Here is a 23868-nt window from a genome sequence, read left to right on the forward strand (position 1 = left end):
TTTTTAAGATCACGAATGGGTGATTCTTATAGCATTTTTTGTTCTGATTTCAAATCTGTTTTCAAAAGTTTTCTATCACCCAAGATTTTTGAGTAATTAGATGAAATATAATTCAGACTTTTCTAGTGTTAATATCTTGTAACATTTTACCTAAAATCATGTTTACTTATCTAAAGCGTGTGTAAAATAGATTTTAGGATACACTTGGCTTGAGAAACATCTCTTTTGAAAGTCCAGCAGTAGTCTGTCAGAATATTTGAATTCCATTTTTCCTTTTTAGAAAAATCAGAAGAAAACGCTCCCCACGTTCATTCGCTTACTACCCGAAGATTTCGAGGACAGAAAAAATAGATGGGAATTCAAGAAGTTATTTAGAAAGACATATTACACCCCATCACGTTATAGTTCTGAATCAGCTAGCTGACAAGTTCTCTGTAAACTTCTGATCTTTGTTTCCTAGAAAGTACGAGTAACAGTCTTGAATGATCCTTAGGTTCCCGGCATATCATCATTGGAACTGGAAAAGGCATATGACGGGATCCTTTCAGCAAACCAGTTTAATAGAATTACATGGAGCGCAACAGATTTCAGGGGCCCAATTCCTGTCCTCATCTATTTTGTAATCAAAATAACACTCGTAAGCTCTTTTAACTAGTGTAGTAAAATCCGCCTGTGTGCTTTCAAAGTTAACTAACCACAAACGTAACAAAAATTGTTTATGTGATTTACACAATACTTCGAGATGTTTCACTTTATAAGATACTTTTACCACAATTAAAATTAGGACAAAGAAATCACAGGTTATGAAACTTGTTTCATGTAAGTTCCAACTGGACTGGGAATGAATACTAACTTTTAGAGTCTAATGAGGAATAAAATTCGTTTTTGTGAATGATTTCACAGGCAACAAACAATAAAATTATCTGAAGTTATAGGTCAATTGTTAAAGCAATAAAATGAAATATTTTCTTTCCATTAGTATGTTAAGAACTATATACCTATAGCATTAACAATAAAGCAATTTTTGCAAAATTACAAAAATATGGTGGGTGGTAGAAAATTTCTGACTTCATTTTTGGAATCAGCAGACGAAATTACAAAGAAACAGCAGAAATGTTACATTTAACAAAATCATTGTTGACCAGTGTAATTTGTAATTAGGCATTGTGAATACAATCACTCCAGTGTTGTCGTGAACAATAGGAAGACTCTGTTATTCTACTACTAGTGATGAAAACATTTTACTCAGCAGTGTTGCTACTATCTGTATAATAACGAAGAATCATTCAACTACTAAAATAAAATTTCAGCAAATACTACACAACCCTTGAGTGATTAATATTATAGCTACTTTATTTACACTTTAGCCTACCCCTATCTCCATTTTTCCGTAATCACCAGGACCTCTGATTTTAATCACGGATAGAACTAAAGCATACAGATCACATTCCTAAGACTACATATCAGTGTCCATGCCAATGAACCTCCAAATAAATCATATTATAAGGAAAAGTTTCAAATATGAAATGTAATGGAAGATTCAAAATCTTAGCGAAAGTAATAGACACGAAACTTACAATAAATGCAGTAATAAAATAAATATCCAATATTGGCATTACACTACTAAAGCAAAGACAAAAGCAGCCCAGGGCAAAAATTCATATATAGCTTGACCAACAAGATATTAGATAGAACATAGCTCAAGACATCATAACGTAAGAATACAGAAAGATAGAATACCACAATTTCAAAATCCGTCTATCATCCATTGAAGAACTTTTTCCTGTCATATTTTGGGAAATTCTTTTCCAGGACTGCCTTAGTTCTTAGTCAGATATAAAATTGTACTTAATGCACATGACTGTCAGATTTTATGTTTGCTTCCAGGTGTCAGCTCAGCCGCCTCCAATTCCTTTACGACCTCCTGCTGTACCAGAAAGGAGCAAAATAGGACCGCCTCCACCCATCTCGGGTGTTCGCTTCACATCGACGCAAGGATCGGGACATCCATATCTAAAACAAATGCCAAGCACTTTAACACAACAACAGAATCTTCCCCAACAATCTCAACATCAGAAACCGATACAGCCTCCAATCCCTCCACCACATATACCTCACCAATCAAAGTCACAGCAGCAACCTATTAAAAACATAAATACACAACTTCCAATGAAGCAAAAACCATTAAAACCTAAGATATTGCCATCAATTCCACCACAAAGTCACACTCTTCACCAACAGTCACAAGCTCAACAACCAAATAAACAGCCACAAAGTGGGACGCTTAAGGTAGCAGGTTCAAGTCAGGTTCCTCAGAACAAACAACCAACAAGTCTTCAATCACAAATTCAGCAATCTCTAAATCAATCTCAGTTACAGCAGTTACAACAGTCAAAAATGTCTCAACCTCAGAGTCACATGACTCAGAATCTTGGAAAACAGGCTATAAATATGCAACAACAGATACAGCCCCAAAGTTTGAATCAGTCTCAAATGCCACAAACTTTGAAACAACAACAAAATCAAAACTCCCAGATACACACCAAACAATCAAATATTCCGTCACAACAATCACAACAAAGTCAGAAACCCACTATGACACAACCAATACAAAATCAACAACAAATGACAGTAGCACCGACCAGAGTTGAGCAACAAATTACACAACAATCTTTCAGCAACGCTTGTAACAATAAGATATCTGTTAGACAAGATTCAAATGTGTCAAGCGACAGTTTTAGTCAAAACTCTTCGCCAAGCTACACGACAAAGACGATGGAAACACCGCTACTTCCACATCATGCTGTCAACTCTAAGAATGCAAGTAATCAATATCAGAAAGTCGGAGGGGGAGGAAATAAGAAGATACTTAATAGTAGCCATGGAGATTCGGGAAATGGAACGGCTGTTACAGGAAACGATGTTAGCAGCAACGGGAATGCTGCACTCACGAAAAGTATATCCACTCCAGCTTCTCTTCAAACCATCGTGAGGTTTCATCATGGCTCCAACATGTCACTACATCACAGGGTGAGTTATACATGCAAATTAAAAGTCTTATTTTTTCAACTTGTTTATGTGTGTTTCTATATATTTCGTCAATGTTGGCTGAAGCTTTAGTGTCGTGTTTATCCAATATCACTGAAATCCAGCACTCATCCAGTGTCTGGGAGTCCTGTGTTGTCTTTTGCGAGTTTTAAGAAATTTCTTTTCTTTGGGAATACCGAAATAGTTATGTTAACTTTAGCTGAACCTCATCTAATTCGATTCGTGATAGTTTCGACGTACGGAATACCGTGTGGAAGAACGTTGTATGTAAAAAAAAATGTATAATATTAAATGAAGAGAATTTGTTGCACTTTGTTCTAAAGTGACATTTGTTCTAAAATATTGCTATGTAGTAAGTTTTAGGCTTACAGTCTGTAAGAAATGAATATGTCTGGCAATAAAAATAACATACTTATCATTCGTGCAACAGTATTTTATTTATTGGGTACCAGAAAAGTTGGTAAATTGCTACATACAAGTTCTTTTAGACAGATTTTAAATTATTACCAAAGAATTAGATTTTTCTATAAGCTTACTCTTATTTCTACATTTTATCATCATGTAAATTTAAAAATTAATACACTACGGAGAGACATCTTTGGCAGCGTTTCGGACCCTTCACAAACGAAGGCAATAATTTTATTGTTTCGTTGCAGTTCTTTCTTCAGTAGCTGCGTGCTTTTTCCTCAACAGTCCTGTTTCACTAAATATAGCTGTTAAATTTTCTTCAGCCCCGTGTAACTAGTCGGTTAGGGTTACGCTGAGTGATATTTGCGGCAATAACGCTGTAACTCCGTCCACCAGACGTCACAAGTTAAGCCGTTTCCACTTATCTACAACAGACAGCATTTGTGTTACTTTTGCGCAACCAGTAACTTTTAAACAAATGAACGTGAGATTAAGAGTATGATTGCACCACAGAATTTCTGTAAATGTTCTCATGACATTGGTAAGTCACATGACCGTCATTTCATTTAAAACAGTTTTTTTTTTGGAGTGAGGACCACTTTTTTAAGTCAGAACAGTTCCGCGGACCACCTTACTCTTGTTCTCTTCGAGAGCAAATGTATCATTTTTGTAGGATATTTATATTTTAAAACAATTAATTAATTAACATTAATTTAATTAATTGAATTTTACACTAGTATTAACTAATTAAGTTAATGTTAATAGAAAATATTCATTTTCGTTTTTTAATAAATCAAGCTATTAGAGTTTGGGTAATCTTTAACTTATTAACTAAACAAAATAAATAAATGTTGGTACTCACATTAATGAGATGGATAAGTCTGCCGATTCTTGCACAGTTTTTCCATATTTGGATGTATGCTGGTAAGCTTAAGTCGGAGATCGTCACATATATCGAGTCGATTTCGGTACTTTGTTTTTATTAGAATTAGTGATGAAAAACCCCTTCTCACACAGATACCTACGTAAAAGCAAACTGATTTATAATCTGTAAAGCACCATTGTAAAGTTCACTATATTCTCTTTTCACTTGTGATGAGGTCAGAAATTAACCATACTTTCCGCTTGGAATTTCATTTTAAGTCCGGTGTCATTCGAAAAATCAATTAACTGTTCTCTTTCACTCAATGAAAGTTTGTTATTTTCAATATTACAGCGTAAGGGATCACGAACCCATGAAAATTCGTCATATTTACTTTAAAAATAAGTTTCAAATTCTGACCTCAGACTTTCGAGATGCGAACATACGTCACTGGACAATTGTTTTCCAATAACGAAATCATTTTCAACCAAAAAAATACTCTAGGGTTGGAAATAGTGAAAAAATCCTCTGTTTTACGGAACTGACTCACAAACCAGTTTCCTCTCGAATATCTTTATTTTCTCATGCGCATTGAAAACAGTCAAAGAATTACCTTGTAGAGAGAGATTTGGTTCGTTTAGTTTTGAGAATACGTCTGAAAGATATGCCAATGTACTTAGCCACATGTCGTCAGCTGATGTGCAGGGAAAAGATGGCGAGAAACACCACGTTCATAATGCTTTAAATCCCTCTTTTGTTGCTGAGAGTAGAGTGGGAAGTCGGTAGACAGGTAGGGCAATAAATTTCATAAATGTCAGTACTGGGAAAAAAAGTGAAAGGCGATTGCCATGTGCCATTTCCAAACTCTGAGATTTTCAGCTATAATGTGATACGCAATTCGTTTGAATTTTATTTTTTCTTCTGTCCTTTTTGAAGGACCACAAAGGCAGACCTCGAGGACCACAGGTGGTCCGCGGACCATAGTTTGAGAAAAGCTGATTTAAAGAATTTGACCTCACTCCAGTATGGCGGTCATGTTTTCCTACGTAGCACAAGGCAAGTCTCCTCTCAGGTTATGTCATAATCTGTTCAGATGCTTTATTATCTCCTTCATATATGACATTTAGGGTATCTTGTCACTTACGATTCTTTAGTCCTGAGTATAGCTATTCCAAGACCTATGTAGTGTATGGATAGTTATTAACGAATTCGGCCCTATTAGAACTGGTTAGATAGAAGGGATAAATGAATTCGTCCCCGACCTGCAGTTGTCTGCGTATTCAAGTCAGAAGACGTCAGAGGTAGTTTGGAAAAGGGATATGGAATCGACTCGACCGGCAGACGTTTTCGTAGGCCTATCCAAATCACAGGTGGTTAGGAAGAAGGTTTAAAAATCAGACCCGTGCACGCTTTGGCCGTACGAGCTTGTTCTTGCCCCGCGACCAAGTTGAGTCCACAGTTCCGTTCAAAGATCCAAGCTCTCCCCAGCAGTGGCATATATTGTAGAATTTTATGACACGGAGTGTTTTTGAAGTTCAAGAAGTAATGTAACATATTAATTACAATATTATCACTGACTTACAATGTGCTCATACCAGTGACGAGTTTTTATGCTAAATTCTTAATAACAATAATATTACAATACATTTAAAGGAAGTCCACAACTGTGGAGTAACGGTTAGCGCATCTGGCCGCAAACCGGGTTTGATTCCCGGTTGGGGCAAGTTACCTGGTTGAGTTTTTTCGGGGTTTTCCCTCAACCAAATATGAGCAAATGCTGGGTAACTATCGGTGATGGACCCCGGACTCATTTCACCAGCATTATCACTTTCATCTCATTCAGATGCTAAATAACATGAGATGTTGATAAGGCATCGTAAAATAACCTATAAAAATAAAACATTTAAAGGATATAGCTGCACATAAATTAACTTATAAATTTCTTTAGAAAACATATTTCTGCATCTCACAGTCTTGTAAGAAGTATGATATGGCAACAGACTGATACTTTTTCATTAGATTAGGGAGAAATTCTTCTGCAGACATTTAATGTTCGTGAATGATATCTGCATGAATATTTTTGAGAAGCTTTGTTAAATGGAAAGAAATTCGGAACCGAACCGATGAGCTGGCTCGCTGTACATCTATTCCCAAGTGTCTCTCTATAAAGCAAAATATATATATATATATATATATATATATATATAAAATGTAATAGCTAGGCTGAGAGGTAATGAGAGTGATGATGACGATGACGGTGACTGTGACTGTGACTGTGACGGCGACGGCGATGGTGACGGTGGCTATGGCTATGGCGATAACGATGACGATCACGGGGCTGTGATTATGGCTTTGGCGATGACGATAATAATAATAATAATAATAATAATAATAATAATAATAATAATAATAATAATAATGCTTTCTTAATTTCACTTTTCTCATGGTGTAATTTTATTCACGATCGCTGTTACCGAATGTTACCCTCCCTCAAAGTGTTATTTTAAGTTAATTTAATTCTCTTTTGTAGCAGTGCTTCTTTGAGTTCATTTATTAACTTCATTGGCTATTCACCTAGTATATAGCCATCACTTGTTGGCTATGATATACGTAGTAATATCTCTTTTAAGATTGAATTTATGTAACTAATTAGAGTCTTCGTACATATTAAATATTTGCACTTCCTTCAAATTTAATAAAGAACATTTCTCCCCAATCAGCTTAAAAATAGGCGTGTTAGATCTTCACTTATTGCTTGGACTTGGTTGACGTGCTTCCTCTGTACAATTATTGTAGCTTACTGATGTAGTGATTACTGACGTAGTAGTGTAAACTCCACTGTTCTCATGGCAACTGACGTCAGCAAGACAGCCCAGCTTACACGCGAGCATTCTTACTGCTCTTTGCTTGCAGAACACTATCGTGCATGGGTCTGGTTTAAATTATGATACAAGGGCAAGGGTGTGCTCATACTGGGCACGAGTTGTTATTGTTCTGCGCACTCCAAGATACATCACGGTAACCAAAGGAACCGTGATACAAGCAAAACTCCTCACTGTAATAAGGTATGTCATTTTTCATCTAGCTCAGAAGTAGTGGAACAAAATTGAAGAGCTCAATTTAAGGTGTGCTCACACCAACGTGGGACGCGGGAGCGACAGTGAAACTTGTAATCTCGCGATCGCTGCGAAATTCGTCCTTGTCTTCACACCAAAGCGGGACACAGTCGCGAATAGGTATGGATTCTTCAATGAAGAAGTACTCCTTCATAAAGCAGGGATTAAAAAGTAAGCGGTGAAGAAACTGTCATTACTTATCTGGAATGAAGATGTACAATGAGTTCTTGAAGATGAGTTCATTTGTAATGAAAAAACTTAGTGCATACAATATTGCACCCAATTAATTAACTGTGCTTTATAGCATTCTGAAAGTGAGCATAATATGCTGTTTTAACATAATTTTGGCACATATTTATTTAAATTCCCTGTACCAAGCAAAATCTGTTTGAATAATAAAATAATAGAAAGAGTAAATACCTTCACTTATCTTGGCTATACACTGTCACCTTATGATGAAGTAGATATTGCTGAAAAAATATGTAAATATAATAAAACAATGGGGATCATTAATAAAATCATGAAACCCTTACTAGGACAAAGACACACAAGAATAGGCTTGTATAAAACCTTAGCACAGCCAGTATTAAGCTATGGTAGCGAAGCGTGGACTGTGAAGAATAAAGATGTCAGTAGAATAACAGCAAGTGAGATGAGGTTTATGAGAGCAACAGCTGGATATACTCGCTGGGATCATAAAAAAAATGAGGACCTAATGCAAGAACTTCAAATAGAACCCATTATGCAGTTCATCAGCAAATATCAACTTCAGTGGAAGGGTCATCTCGAACGAATGAATCGATGCAGAATTCCAAAAGCACTGCTTCATTACCATCCATATGGCAAAAGATCTCTAGGCCGTCCAAAGAAGAGATAGACTGAAAATTCTAGTTTGAGAACGTAACAGGCCACTTGGCCTAATACTTGTTAGGAAGATGATGATGATGATGATTTATTTAAATATATTTATTTCTGAGTAAATATATAAGATATATAATTCTATAAAAACTTTTAATATAGGCATATAGAGTTAGGTCCTAATGTGGTAAAATTATGTAACGTCACAATAAACGATGTTACATGTATCCTATAGCTATATTACATACTGTTGGGCCCATCAAAATACGAACGCAGTTTTTAAATCCAACTTGTGTATACACATGTCAAAAAATAACCAGTTATAAAGCAGTGATACACAGTTGTTTTCCTAGTTCATTTCACAACTGATCATTCTTCCTTACATTCCTGTAATCTTCATTGCATGGAATGTCTCTTAACACATTTTATTATCTGTTCAGTCGCCATGCCAAAATGAATGCGGGACGCAGGAAAACGCTGCTTGCAGCGAACTGCGAGTAGTAACGCTGTAGTCCCGCCACCTAAGCGGGCTTGTGTCGCTGCGGTGTGAGTGGATTCATATCCCGCTGTACTCACAATAATTCGCATCGGTTTCGCTTTCGCTCACGCTCCCGTGTTTCGCTTTGGTGTGAGCAGACCTTTAAGTAAGCAAGACCAAGAAAATGATTCCGAAATTAGTAATTTGTTGGAGATTTTTTTTTTTTCGGATTACCACTGTTAAATGCGGGAAAAAAGGGTAACATTTTTGCTGACGAGTTTATTTGAAGGATGCTAAATAAAAATGTGTTGAATATTTTTGTGACTGTGTGCTAGAAAATTACATTGACGAAAGCAGCTGTTTTCTTCCGATAATGTGGGCCGATTTCACAGAAAGCACTGTCCACACTACACTGTAATTGCGGAAGTTATCATTCTAAAGTTTACGATTTGTTTATTATATTATATTACATTTCAGGTAATTGAAATTTTAAAACAGATTCGCTGTAACAAATACCTTTCAGTAAGAAGTAAAATTGACAGATACAGGAAGGAAACCTACGACAAAGAGAATTTATTTTACATAAAATGATGGAGTGTAATGAAAATTCCTTAAAAATAGGCTATACGATTTTGTTAGAGCTGTAGCTTTTAAACATATCCATAAATAAAAAGGATTTCCTGTAACTATATCAAACGTGCGTAAATGAAGATGACTTGTTGTTATTTTAAGTATTTGGCGAAGTTTCAGTTTTATGAGACGAAGTTCATCTATGTGAAACATTTTAACCATAATTGCAATAACAATGCTCACATTTCTACTTCTATTTAGAATGGAAAGAAAATGTTTGTACCTGGACGAATTTTTGTTATTGTAGGAAAATAATTTATCCTCGGAATACAAAGTTTATATATACTTTCACGTGTTAATCGATTAACTAGGTTACCTTGTTGACTAGTTTCAGCCTGTGGGCTATCCTCAGAACTGGGTGGTCCATCGCGGACCTGTATTTGTATATTGTATGACTTTCTCATATTGATTATACATCTTGATTACACAACTTTTAACACTATAATACTCGGAATATAAAGTTTATATATGCTTTCACTTGTTAATTGATTAATTAGTCAACAAGGTAACCCAGTATCCTCTGATTGAGATTCTGGCTGATGTGTACATTCATTATCAGGCAGTACATCTCACTTGACGATATATGTCAAAGGAAGAACAATTGTTTGTATGCATCTGAAGTCTGACTAGTGTAATATGTAAAGGCTGTGTGATGTATCTTGTCTCACTGTGAAAGAGAGAGAAAGAAGATACGTCTTACTTCGCCTCTGTGTTGTTATGGCGATGGGGGAGTGGAACGGTGCCGTCCATCTATTCAGTGGCGGAAGGGACTGGTTGATACATTCTGTAGCTCAAAATAAAATAACAAAATATCCCTCTTCGTACTGTGTAGTTCCGTCACTGAGCTTGTCTTTCAAGAAACTGAGTTCCGGTAGCCTGTACAATAACAAGGTTTTGAAAGGAATCCTGAAAATTTACAACCCTCCTATAATCTCCACCCTCGTTTGAAGGGACTTAGTTTTATTGCTACTGAGACAAGATAAACCTTACCAGGTATAGTTAGTGGGTGATGTATATAATGAAGGGGGAAAGGAATTGGCCACCTACCCCATTATCTCCTGGTCTAGTTGGCTCATTAGTGGTGCCTTCTTGGTATCACTTGTGAGGCTGAGACCTATCTTGGGACAGTTGACTAAACAACAACAAGGTAACCTACTTAATCAATTAACACGTGAAAGCATAATATATAAACTTTATATTCCGAGTGATATAGTGATAAAAGTTATGAAATCAAGATGTATAAAGAACTTACTCGTATATTTAAAATGAGAAGGAAAAATTTATGTTGTTATTGGAGACGAATTTATATGTGAAAGGATAGTTGGGGCCGAGTTCGTTGAACCCGATAGGGATAGCGAGTTCTCCGGATCTCACTCGAGAGTAAGGGTACGGCCACACGAGCTACATTTGTAGCAAGTTTTCTGCTACAAATGAAGCTGCCGTAATTGTCGCAAAATGGGTGGCCACACGGGCGCTACAATTACTGCCAGTTTCTGCGTTAAATGTTGCTACGTGTGGCCACATGACATGCCACACGTAGCGACATTTGTAGCTAGTTCTTTTGCGTTTTGCAGCACTCAGCCGTAGTGTAGTGAAAGCTTTCTTCCGAGATGGAGTATGAAGCCAAAGTCGCTTTGTGTGTGTTGTTAGTGTACATTATTACGGTCACACACAATTGTAATGCGCATGAGAAGAAAATTTATAGCAGTGCCATAAAGTTAACTTTTATTCCTGTGTCGATTTTACAACAGGCAATACTGTTCGTCAGTAACAATCGGAAGTACGGTTTGGGTGAAGGGTTTGCTGAAAGGCTTTAAGACCTAATTTCTCGTGGTTCTGTAGAAGGGTCATTGGGATTTTACGACAGATTAGACATGCTCTTCCCTTTTCAATACATGAATTTCTGAAGCATCTCCAAGTAAAAAAGAGTTTTAAACATGACCCAAAACACAACTCAAAGAGACAATCTGTTTGTAACATATTTGAGAGATCTGTCTTGTAAAAGAATTGTGTTTTTTTCTTTTTTACCAAATGAAGTCGCTGTGAAGGATTTATTGGAACGCTATTGTATAGATTTTATTATTGAAGGAAACCTTTGGTCAAAAATGAAAGAAAAGAATGTGTACTCACAAAGAACGGTATTTTGAAAAGAGTATAAGTAAACACATCTATCATAAAAGTTCTCTTTTTCTTGGTTTTGCAGAATGCTTATTGGACGGTGCGGCAATTTAAACTTGACCCTTATATCCCAAAATACAACTCAAAGTGGAAATGTCTTTATAAACAATACTGATTTGTGACATCTGTCCTGCAAAATAATTGTACGTTTTTTTACCAAACAAAATTGCTGTGAAGGGTTTGCTAGAACGCTTTTGTATACATTTTATTATTGAAGAATTCTTTAGGTCGAAATTGAAAGAAGAAATATGTATGTACCTTTTAAAGAAATATATTTTGAAGAGAGTTAAAAAATAGGGCAACTCAGCTGGACTGTACATAAGCGAAGCAATATTTATTGGCACCGTATTGTTAGTAACAAAATATGTTAGCTATATATATTGGCATCGTATTGCTATAAATCTGTCATGATAATAATTTCCCCTCTAAAAGTCAATCTCCCTCTCTACTTCACTCCCTCATAAACACAAGTTAATTCTGTTGTTATGATTACATATACATACTGAGAATTTCAACCATTAAAAAAAACGGGTTTTCCTTCAAATTTGAGAATGCCTTTCTCCCATTGTAGGCCTACATCTTATCCAATAGAAAACAGAGTTTACGTTCTCTTAAACATGATTTATTAAATTTCGGGGGAGGGGGGAAACTGAAAGGTGAATCTTAGGGTATGTTACAGTTTCATGTCTCAAAGTTTTTTACCAACAAAAGAAAATTTTAACGCTAAAAGATAAGCGGGTTGGTACAAATTGCGATATCTTATAGCTAATTCGAGAGACAAATTTCACTGCACTCATCAATGTCACTTGTTTTATTTTTAAATACATTAGGCCTGAATAAAATGCCAAGGTGTTGTATGCCTGGCTGCAAATTCAATTACCGGAAAGGAACTTAGTGGCGATATTTACTTTTCCTTCTGGTGAAGTAACAAGAAACAGGAGTAAGATTAAGAAAATAGTATTTAAAATTAGCTTACGCGTGTATCCATACACATTTGTAAATTTACATTGCGCTAAATTATTGTAATTAATTCTCTACTGTAAAATGAATAACTTTGATTTGCTATTTCACTCTTTTTAAAGTCTTAATCTGTGTGCCCTTTACATGACATTTTATTTTCGCTTTCTATCTCATTCCTAAAAAATTAAAGCATAACCATTCATTTTACACGGTTGTTTGTACTTTTATTACAATTTTTTTTTTGTTTTCTTTTGCATGATATTTATTCTTTATTTATTGTCAGTTAGTAGAAGAAGTCCTTTGACATGTATATTCTTTGACTCGCTGAGTATCCTCTGGGAATTAGTAAAGCGGAAATAAATACGTATTAATATAAATTTAAAGTTAAAAAATATGGATTTCATAATAAGAAATTCCCAGTAACTAACAACAATGTTAATTCGTTTAAGGTGGAAAATTATTGGTCACGAATAGACCTAACATGTCAGACGGCGCCAAACTTGCTACATTTACTGATCCGTGTGGCCGTTTCCATTTAACTCAATGCGGTCTATAATTCCAGCTACATTTGTCGCAGAAAACTTGCTACAAATGTAGCTGCACGTGTAGCCACCCATGTCGCTACGTGTGGCAGTAAATGTCGCAGAAAAAAATGGACCCGGACCCATTCGAGTTGCGACACGACCTTGGGATGCGCCAAACTTGCTACATTTACTGCTCCGTGTGGCCGCTTCCATTTAACTCAATGCTACCTATAATTCCAGCTACATTTGTCGCAGAAAACTTGCTACAAATGTAGCTCGTGTGGCCGTACCCTAAGGCTGAGAATGTCGTTCAGAGTCCGAGATTTCACTTGTAAAGACTATATCAGGCAATCCCTTGGCGAATTGTCGGATATATCTCGCCAAATATCCCAGATTGCTTATTAACACTTTCATCGACGATAGACAATTGTGCAAAATCATAACCGGTTTAAAAAAAATATATCATCAAGATATAGTTCGTTACGCAAAGATACGTCTCAGCGACAGAATCAGGTTCATCAGACCATATGTTACAAAATGATAGAATAAGTTTAAAACACCAATACAAACGTTTTCATTAATAAATCCTACGTAAAGCATTACACGCCTTTTGGCACTATGCCTTTCAATGGTGAAAGTGAGCGGACAGTGCTGCTGCAGAGTGAGATTGGTATTATTAGTGCCAAGCACTATAGTGACGAAGTGTAAGAATACTGTTAGCTTATAGGTAAGAAAAATATTGTCACCACTATTACAGAATTGAAGATTTACTTTTATTCGAAACCGTAACTTGGCATTCGACAATGCATCTGCAAGAGAACGTATCACGAAAGTGACTATGCCATGTTCCCACGGGACTGTCGTGGCTGCTCCTCGCCGGTTCCTACTTGTTGGAATGTGTGTTCCGTTCACACGTAAAGTCTGATTCACACGGGGATAGTTTACAGGAGTCAAGTGCTTGAAGCTTCTAAACTTCACACCATATTTGTGATCACACGGAGACATTAAACTTGAAACCATGCTCCACACGTAAAAAAACACGCGCTGAATGTTGTATGCTTAAAGGTACCTTGTTTCTTAAGTTTCGTAGCAAGTTTCTGAAATAATTGGCTCTCGTTTGATTTTAATTTGTATTATTATTTATTATTATTATTATTATTATTATTATTATTATTATGACCGAGCGGGCTAGCGGAGTGGTAGAGGGCTGGACTCGCATTCGGGAGGTCCGGGGTTCGATCCTAGGGGCCGGCAATCCTAACTGAGGTTTTCCATGGTTTCCTCAGTTATTTCCAGGCAAATGCCGGGATTGTACCTCTTGAAAGTCCGGCCATGGACGGCGATCCTTCCCTTAATCCTTTCATATGTGTGAGTGAATGATGTGTAATGTCTTAAATGTTTGTGTTGTGTCGGAGGTGGCCCCGGCATTAGGCTGATCCCTCATCCGGGGAGGCCCTCCATGTCCTTGTGTGGTCAAAAAGTATGTATGTGATCCATAGTAATTCCTCTCCCGACAGGTCGCGGCCTGTAAGGCCCAGGTGGCGTGGGTCGTGTAAATGTACCTAGAAGTGAAGCTATAGTCGGGTGGTCTAGTAATAGGAAGAGACATTTCTTTTATATCAAATACGGTATAGCTTCATCTCAGAGATTTCTCCGTTTCTTAAGGTATTCGAACCCAAGCGGTTGTGAGCGGCGAAGCGTATAATAGGTGTTTTGTTCTCACAGACTGGCAGGCGGCAAGTACATTAAGCCTAAGTGTGTGGGCACTCAACCCGAAGACGCGCGCGAGGCTGTTGAACTCTAGCGCAGCATAGGCTCCCGAAGCGTGGGTTTTCCTTGTCGAGGAACGCGCGCGATGACTTAAGCTAGCCAACAAAAGTAGCGTTATGAGAGCGCGTCATCACGGCAGGTATTTAAACGTGTGGCGAACCAAGACGCGCCCTCATACAATTCCCGCCCATTGAGCCGATCGTGGTGGTAAAGTGGAGACTTCGTGTTTTCGAGTCTGTGACTTACTCGGGAAATAGTAGTGGTGATTTAAACAGGCGTTAGATAAAAGAAAAACGTTGCCGAGATTACGGAGAAGATAACAGCCAGTATTCCGTCGTTCATACTCACGTAGGGACGTGATCATAATAAACCAGATTACTGGAACTTTGCTCCATGGTTTTTTTTTATTGTGTTCGTGTGATCGAAAAAAAAATCACAATAAAATCCTTCACCCACAAAACCACAGTGTCCCTGAAAAGAGATCATCTCCACCGTGGGACAGCATCGTGTATTGGCGTCCCAGCTGAGCTAACCGATCCGGACTCTGTCGGCGACGCACTCAAACTCATAAATTTTCTTCAGTTTCTGACAAAAAGAACTTCTGAAGTTTTAAATTTCATTATAACTTCCTTCGGTCCAAATGATGGTGTAGCCTATTTAGGGTATGAGATAATCGTATTTGTTTAGCCACTGCTTCCCGCTTATCACGATCCCGATATTCGTCCAATGTTGGATTGTAAAGAACATGTTCCATTTGGTACAGTTCCAAAAATCGTTTTGTACCATTGCCACCAAATCTAAAAACATGCTTACAAGACATCTTATTTCACCAAAGTCAGGCAGCTTACGACTCAAAATCAAACATATTTGATCCCGTTACGACCAAATCGTGAGCTGTTTGACGTTATAGGGAAGCCACGCCGCGTTCACACGGGTTTTGGCTTACTAAAGCGTAATTGGCACAAGCGTTTTACGCCCCGTGGGAACGCGACATTAGGCTTATATAGATTACGCGTTTCACCAACAATCTATTCTTTTCTCATGCTGCGAATGTTCTCATTCTTTCTTTCTCTGTTATCTAAAATACACACATAAATGAAATAACTTAATCTGGACCCGAATAAGAGTATAACTCTCATTTTCTGTTTGTACATAAAATGCATTAATATAAATATTTTACTCCATTTATAAATTGTAGCAGATTATGCCATTTCTTTCGCGCAAACTCATACAAAATAGCTATTCTTACACTATAATAAAATTTCTAATATTAATTTTTTACTTACGAAAATAGATATTTAAAAGTGATGAAAACATCACAAGACGTTACATTATTCCCATTGTATTAATATAGTGATATCTTAATTTTCATATTCCACAATATTGTCGCACACATATTTTTAACTTTAATTCTCTCTGTGAAAATTCATTCCTGTTAGAAAGTTACGTACTTATCTTTTGCTATGTAGTCATGTGGCTGAAGGGCCTGAAAGTACGTACTAAATCGCAATGTAAAAAATAAAAATAATTGTATGTATAATCATTATTAATTTCCCTTAGAGAATTATTGTTCATTTTATTAGAACTTAGCTTTTTTACATAGTGATAATGATGAAACACGAAGAGAATCGTTGGATGTAATTTAGACTGAGGAGTCGTATGTTTGTGTTTGTGTGATTTCTTTCCCCTCAAATAAAGATATTTAACATGAAAAATGAGGCTATGAATGATATCACTCGTGGTACAATTGAAATAGAAGCGTACGTGGCTTTCACACGGTCGCCTGGCTATATTCTTTATTCAATGTGCATCGAATTGGGAAATTTCTCATAAGAACCGGTTTGATGATTTTTGCTGAGAATCTTTTAGATGTAACACAGTAAGCTAATTAGCTTGTCAGTACGAAAATTTATCCTGCCCTTAGTTATTCCGTGTTTTCCCTCTGGTAGTAGAACGAATGTTCAGGTGGGTAAGACGTACCAGAAATTATTTCCTCCCTACTTTCTTAGCTTATTTTCTCAATTATTGACGTCCAATTTTTCTTTAGAAACGCTTTTCCTCAGGCATTGACTGTGATAGATCCTGATGTCTGCCGAGCGGGGGATTCAATCCAGGCTCTTGCGGGTGCCCACAATGTTAAATCTAAATCTCTTAACAATTTCATTATAAACACTATAATTATCCATGTAATAATACCTACTATTATACAATTCAAATGCGGACTGCACTGCACATGCTTGACATATAGCCATGTACTTAGACTAAAAACTTCTTTCTTTATAATTAAACTTAAATCTAAACAAGGGGAAATAAATTAAATGCTAGTTCATAGGGCTAACGACTTCAGCAGCTGGTTACTTGTTCTAATGAGTGCACTAATTCTATAATTAGCATGGAAACATGAGACAATTATTCTGCCACTGCCATTACAATTCACTCTATCTCCAATCTTATATGATTGATTGATCGATTGATTGATTTCTTCACACACTAGTCATGAACATTTTATATGTTTGGGTTATGTACTACAATATATACACGAACATTAAATAAAATACAGTACAGTACAGTGTTACAGAAAGTATATACCGTACTATATTTTAGATTTTTTAGATTTATTTTTTTAGATTTATTTATTTAACCTGGTAGAGATAAGGCCGTCAGGCCTTCTCTGCCCCTCTACCAGGGGATTACAACTATAACATGAACAATAAGATTACAATTAATATTAAATTTACAATTACAATTACAATAAAAATTAAAGTACGACAAGAATACCTGATTAATGAAAGCTAGACATTTTATCATAGCTAGACATTTTATCATATATTATTTTCTTACTTGAATTCAAGTATAGACATTTCACGCATTCATTGGGATTTCCTAAAGCCTTGGTTTTTCTGAACCGACGCATGCGAGATGCGTGGTGGGAGGCCCGCCTAGCACAAATCTGGACTACACGAGAGATAGTGAGTGGTCTCTATAGCTGCGACGTGCGCAGACCTCGCATCTCGCACCTATAGAAACCACAATCTCGCATGCGTCGGTTCAGAAAAACTAAGGCTTTAAGGGAAATATAATTGGATTTTGAGGGAAAATTTGTTTTATTTTTTATTGCTTCAATTTATTATTTGAGTTTCCATCTTTAAAATTGTATATCACATAAGCTTATCACTAAACTAAAATTGTATATATTTTAATGTTTCGATATTTTGAGAAAGGGAGTAGAATTTAACACTCAGCTTTTTAAATAATTTGTGGACTTTCGGCGAAAAATTGTTTTATTTTTCCAATTTATTTTTCGTTTTTTCTTCTGTTTAAAATGGTATATGACATATGAATGTACTAAAATTGTACTCAGGTTAATTTTTCGTTTTAGCACTCATTTTTCGTAAGTTCACACTTCTGAACTTTTAATTAATTTAGAAAGTTGAAATTTTCAGAAAGTGTTTATTTGAATGTTGTATATGTAATAAAACAATATTTTAAAAATTTCTTAAATTATTGAAATGTTACAAGGGGTACTGTATTAAACTCGTTGAAAAAATATACGAAGGAGAAACAAATTATTTCTCATTAAATAAGTAAACTACTGTTTCAGTGTAACATCAAGATATATGTCTATGGGCTGTATAAAATCAGATGTCTAGCTTGAACAGTTTTCGAGAAAAACTTTCTTATGTAAAACATGAATTAACACTGTCAAGATAGGCAATTCCGTATCCCCTTAAGTCCTCTGTCAGTTTTTTCCATGTGTATCATTCCCGGGTAAATGGACTTGTGAATACAAAATATGAACTAGTTAAGGGGAAATCGTTGTACAAAAACAAACGTCACGCACCAAATCACTTTTTCGTTGCTGAAATGGTGTATTTTCTTGAAAATCTCGAAATCGATTTGGGCAATATCGCAGCTTCTTCCTTTATACTTCTATAAAAGAAACTAAAAGTGACTGTTAAATATAATATGATTGCGTCGCAGGCCGCAGTAATCCGTCGCACGAGATCTTCGCATAGTTCGACTGTCCTTTTGTACGTTAATGATCTCAGAAAATATATCTTACGGATTTAAATCGGGTAAATTAACTAATCCACGTATTGTAAATGTCATGTCCCCATTGCAAGGCGCTGAATTGCGCTCCCTCATACTCTCCCAAGTTCTTGATATTTCAAGTGTCCCTTTTATTTCATCGTCCCTTATTTAATGGCGCTGTATCGAGTATTAGATTGTTTAGCTTCGGTGGAATTGGTGATATTGAGATGCAGAGCGCAGCAGGCAAACGCACCTGCCGGCTGAGCTAAGCCTGTGGCTCTCGAGTGTTGTAACGCCGTTTAATCAGACGTAAATATATGTATATACATACATATCCTATACAGGGTGTTAAAAAAGTATCCATTATTTTAGGAGGTGCTAGTACGCATCAAAACAAGAAAAACTGTCTGATAAACATGGGTCCTACAACACATACTTTCTGAGATCTGAACACTTGTTCACAGGAGGTGCTCAATGTGACGTTCATTCAAGGCAATGCACTCCTCTCCCCTTCGGCGTAAGGAATCAAGCACTCTTTGAAAATGACCTGGTTGTTCTTGTTAACCAAAAGTCTAGGAGATTTAGATTTGAGGAACGAGAAGGCCAAGGTGTGGGGCCTCCTCAACCAATCCAGCGGTCCTGAAATGTTAGCGTCAGGTGTTCACGCTCATTGCGGAAAAAATGTGCTGGTGTGCCATCATGCATGAACCACATCTGTATTCTTTGCTGATACGGCACATACTCCAGCAAAGTAGGCAATACGTTAATAAGAAAGTTCTGATACCGAGCCCCAGTTAATCTCTGTGGTAGCATATATGGCCGCCAAGAACACCTGCTCATACGTCGATTGAAAATCGGTGCTGATGCCTTGTATCTTCAAGTGCATGGGAATTTTCATCAGGCCACACTGATTACGAAAATTCACATTATTTCTGCTGATCCCCGCTCATATCCGCAACCAAACTTTTCTTTTCAGTATTTCTTGCGACGTATCAGTATTCCATGCCGGGGGAGTCAACTACGGTATGATTATCTGGTAGCCTGCTGTACTGTAGGGCAGAAAAATGCATTGCCATAAATGGGCATCACATTGAGCACCTCCTATGAACAAGTGTTCAGGTCTCAGAAAGTATGTGTTGTGGGACCCATGTTTATTAGACTTTTTCTTGTTTTGATGCATACTATCACCTCCTTAAATATTGAATACTTTTTGACACCCTGTATACAGTATATTACTGAATAATCTTTAAATTGCTGTCTCATACCCATCCACCATTTTGTAACATTTGGTCTGATGCAAGCTGTTACACACACTCATGAAGATGGAACCAATAAGTAGTTTGGAAACTTAGGAATCTTCCCATTCCACATCATAGTTACAGTAATACATCAATGGTCACCTTCATTATTTTGATATGTTGGCTGCCAGTTGCTCATTTTCGCTTCCTCTGCCGCAGAACAAGCTAGTTAGGTATTCGAGCAGCATGCAAATAAATTAATTTATTCTGAAAACAATACATTTACCTATCAAATTTAATTATATGTTTCTGAATGCTGTAGAATAATCTATATTGAATGAGGTAAAATCGCATTCCGTTGTGAAATCCACTAAATTCCTCTCTGAATAGAGGTTTATTGTATGAAATAGGTTCTCTATCGACTGGCAGCCATTGTTTTGATGAAATTTTCCCTTCTCTATCTCTCTCTTCTCTTTTCTCAGCTAAATAAACTGAGAGGGGAAGCAAAATGTGAAACGAGTGAGAAAGGTATTCCGTTCCAAAGTACAAATGAACAAAACATTTCGTTCATTGTTTACCTGATTTCGTTTGTATAAACGTAAACATGAATTTACGATAAAATAAAATTGTTTTAAAATTTCAATATTTAATTTTACCATTAGTTTTGTCAACTTTTATTGTTTTCTTATGTCTAAAATATAGAGTAAACTGTATAGTGATTGACCACTTAAGCTAATGAATAATAAAACAATGAAATAGCGGAAAACAGTGGTAACTTATTGAGAGAATTTTAAAGGCATTGGGTCAAGTGAAGATTCAGAAACAAATCAAAATCAATAAACAAAAGAAAAAATAAAATTTTAATGCAAAGATAAATTAAATAAACACAACAAGTCCACTTTTACAGTTATTGACCGTCTACTGCACAGTTATTGACCACACGCTTATTAGTGATTGACCGTCTACTGCACAGTTATTGACCACAAGCTTATTAGTGATTGACCGTCTACTGCACAGTTATTGAATACTCATTTATTGGTGATTGAACAACACATTTTCACAATTTTCACTTTTTTCTTGTCTGTTTCGTTTCTCTTCTTCTGATCTTTCTCATTAAGAACTATTCGCCACCGGCGTAGCTCTGTCGGCAAAGGTGTTTGCCTGCCGATCCGAAGTTTCGTTCGGGCGCGGGTTCAATTCCAGCTTGGGCTGATTACCTGGTTGGGTTTTTCCGAGGTTTTGCCCAACCGTAAGGCAAATTTCAGGTAATCTATGACGAATCCTCGGCCTTATCTCGCCAAATACCATCTCGCTACCATCAATCCCATCGACGCTAAATAACCTCATAGTTGATACAGTGTCGTTAAATAACCAAGTTAAAAAAATAAGAAAAGAACTCTTCTCGCTGCCTTTTCTTTCATTTCTTATTCGCTTCCTTCCTTCTTTTGCCTCTTCTTCCATTTTTCTCTTTTGTGCCTTATCAGAAGCAAGTGTGTGTCATTTCTCTGATGTTATTACAAATGGCTTCACCCAGCACTGGACGAGGACCAAAGAACACTTTTCCTTCAACGGGATATTTGCTTCTGGACGCTAAGGTTGCTTTTAGGACACCAAACTTCTTGGCAGCTTCATTTAAATCAAATCCACTGTGGACAGGTTCTGTAGCGTTTCGTAAAGCTTCCCCTGTATAATGCACTTTACCTGGCTTAGGCATTATAATATAGTATCAGTCATGTAAAAATCCCCATCATTTAACCGATAACATATATAGAATTGGAGCAAATTGGTCATTATTCTAACAAATAATTTATGAACGACCAATCACTGTAGTTTGCGGCCATTCACTTTATAGTGATTGACCACGGGGCATTTTTATGTCATATAAAAACTTTAACAAAATAATATTCTGTGGACGGAAACCTTATACCTTTTCTCACACTGTGAGTGTAAAAACGCGCACCAGAATTTATGTATCCTTTGCAGAATAAATAAATTATTGGATGCATTATTCTTAGCAATTTCTCTAGTTACTTACACTTGTTTAGGTTCAGTTGCATTTCCAATCGATTTCAGTTCTCTCAGACAACAGACACTAACTCAGTGGGATGAACAGCGACAACTAACCACAAATAAGGGTTGCTACTAGAGGTATATGCAGCAAAAAGTGAAATCACGATCGTGGTTTATTCACAATTTACTTGAAAAAAGGAAGCGGTCAATCACCGTATACTGGTCAATAACTACCTAGTTTACCCTATCATACATAATAATATAGCTATAATTTTTAGCTCTTTTTCACTTTTATAATAATTTTGATATCTCACAATATTATTTTTCATTTTTGAACTAATAAAAGAAGTTATTATATTATAGGCTATATAGGCAGTAAGAAGTTGAGGGTTTGAAATATAGCAAATATATGTTGACATATTAAGATAAAACAGAAAACTTGACTGGGATTTCTAGTGTGAAATATTGTATGTCTGTGGTGAATTGTCAACATGTTCTTGGAAACAATGTAGCAAAACTTATCTTACAAGACTATGTGATATAAAGGTTGCCTTATGGCTCAGTAGTCAATCTGTTTTTGTCGTAGATAGTGGAGGCCAACTTTTATAGGTTTCAGGGCTACTTTGCATTTCAAAAATCACTGGTGATCTGCTTTATAGACTATACAGAATGGGTGGTAACCTCTGCACGAAAATGAAACTGGTAATAGATCATGAGGAGAGATTTGAAAAATCTAAATAATTTTTTCTCTAACATTCACCGTTTTAGAGGAAATCGTTATGTTTCTATGAAGCATTTGGCACCATCTGCTGCAATAACTCTAAGCAAGCGCGACCTGCATGTCTTACCTTCCCCTCCCCCTCTGCCGTACTCTGTAACACGCGACGTGAGCTGCGTTGCAAGATTTATTTCAACTATTTTTGCTCTTATTCAATTTAAATTCATGGCTAAACGATTTAATTTGCAAAAAAAAAAAAAAAAATTCACGACATTAACTATTGAAGTTATTTTTACCTATCTGCATGTAGCAATCAGCCATTTCTCTCGGGCCATTACCGAAATAAAAGACTGCAGACATTGGGCAAAGACTATTTTTTTCCTGCTTAATGGTACTTCATGGAAGGAAAAGTGTAATAAAAGTTTTGTTATATTTAACACATAGAATCACCTCTCAAATTTTGGTGCAGAGTTTACCATCCACCCTGTTTAGACTATAATACAGGTAGACTAATAATGAGGACCTAAAAAGGACAAAATAAAAACTAATACCACAAAGAGATATGCATAGTTTATTAACATTCAATAAGTAATACACTGTTGATGGACATGAACCACTGCATTAAAAACATTACATGTACAGGGACATCATTTTATTTTTACATCAATTTTTATTGTACCTGATTTTCTGAATGTACTTCACTCCCATCCCTTCTACTACAAACATCACCCGACCTCCACACAGGACCAAGGCCGCATATGCAGTCACAGTCGTCTTACGGTCATAGTAAACAGTACTGAGTGGGTGAGTATAGTACGTTCCAGAAATATGGTCGTATTTTCCAGTAAAGAAAGAACATTCGTTATTGAATCATATTTTCGCACAGGTACTGTGTGTCCGTTTGGTTACATCGCATTCCGGTCCACCCCCCACCCGTTTCTGCTGTAAAGGCTAGTAGCTGGGCTGTCTTAGCTCTTTTCTGAAAATATTTTCTTTTAGGAATTGGACGTCTACGTAATATTATACAACTGTTTAAAA

General features: G+C 36.5%; 1 protein-coding gene across 1 annotated transcript in view; it reads left to right on the plus strand.

The window, feature by feature from the left end:
- Nucleotides 1–23868, plus strand: part of LOC138715735 (uncharacterized) — a 432440-nt gene that overhangs the window by 171980 nt on the left and 236592 nt on the right. Inside the window, exon 4 of the mRNA XM_069848791.1 lies at nt 1888–3030. Within this exon, the coding sequence (XP_069704892.1) occupies nt 1888–3030 (1143 nt within the window). The remainder of the gene's footprint in view (nt 1–1887; nt 3031–23868) is intronic.

This window comes from Periplaneta americana, chromosome 15 (assembly GCF_040183065.1).
Source record: "Periplaneta americana isolate PAMFEO1 chromosome 15, P.americana_PAMFEO1_priV1, whole genome shotgun sequence".
Taxonomy (NCBI): Eukaryota; Metazoa; Arthropoda; class Insecta; order Blattodea; family Blattidae; genus Periplaneta; species Periplaneta americana.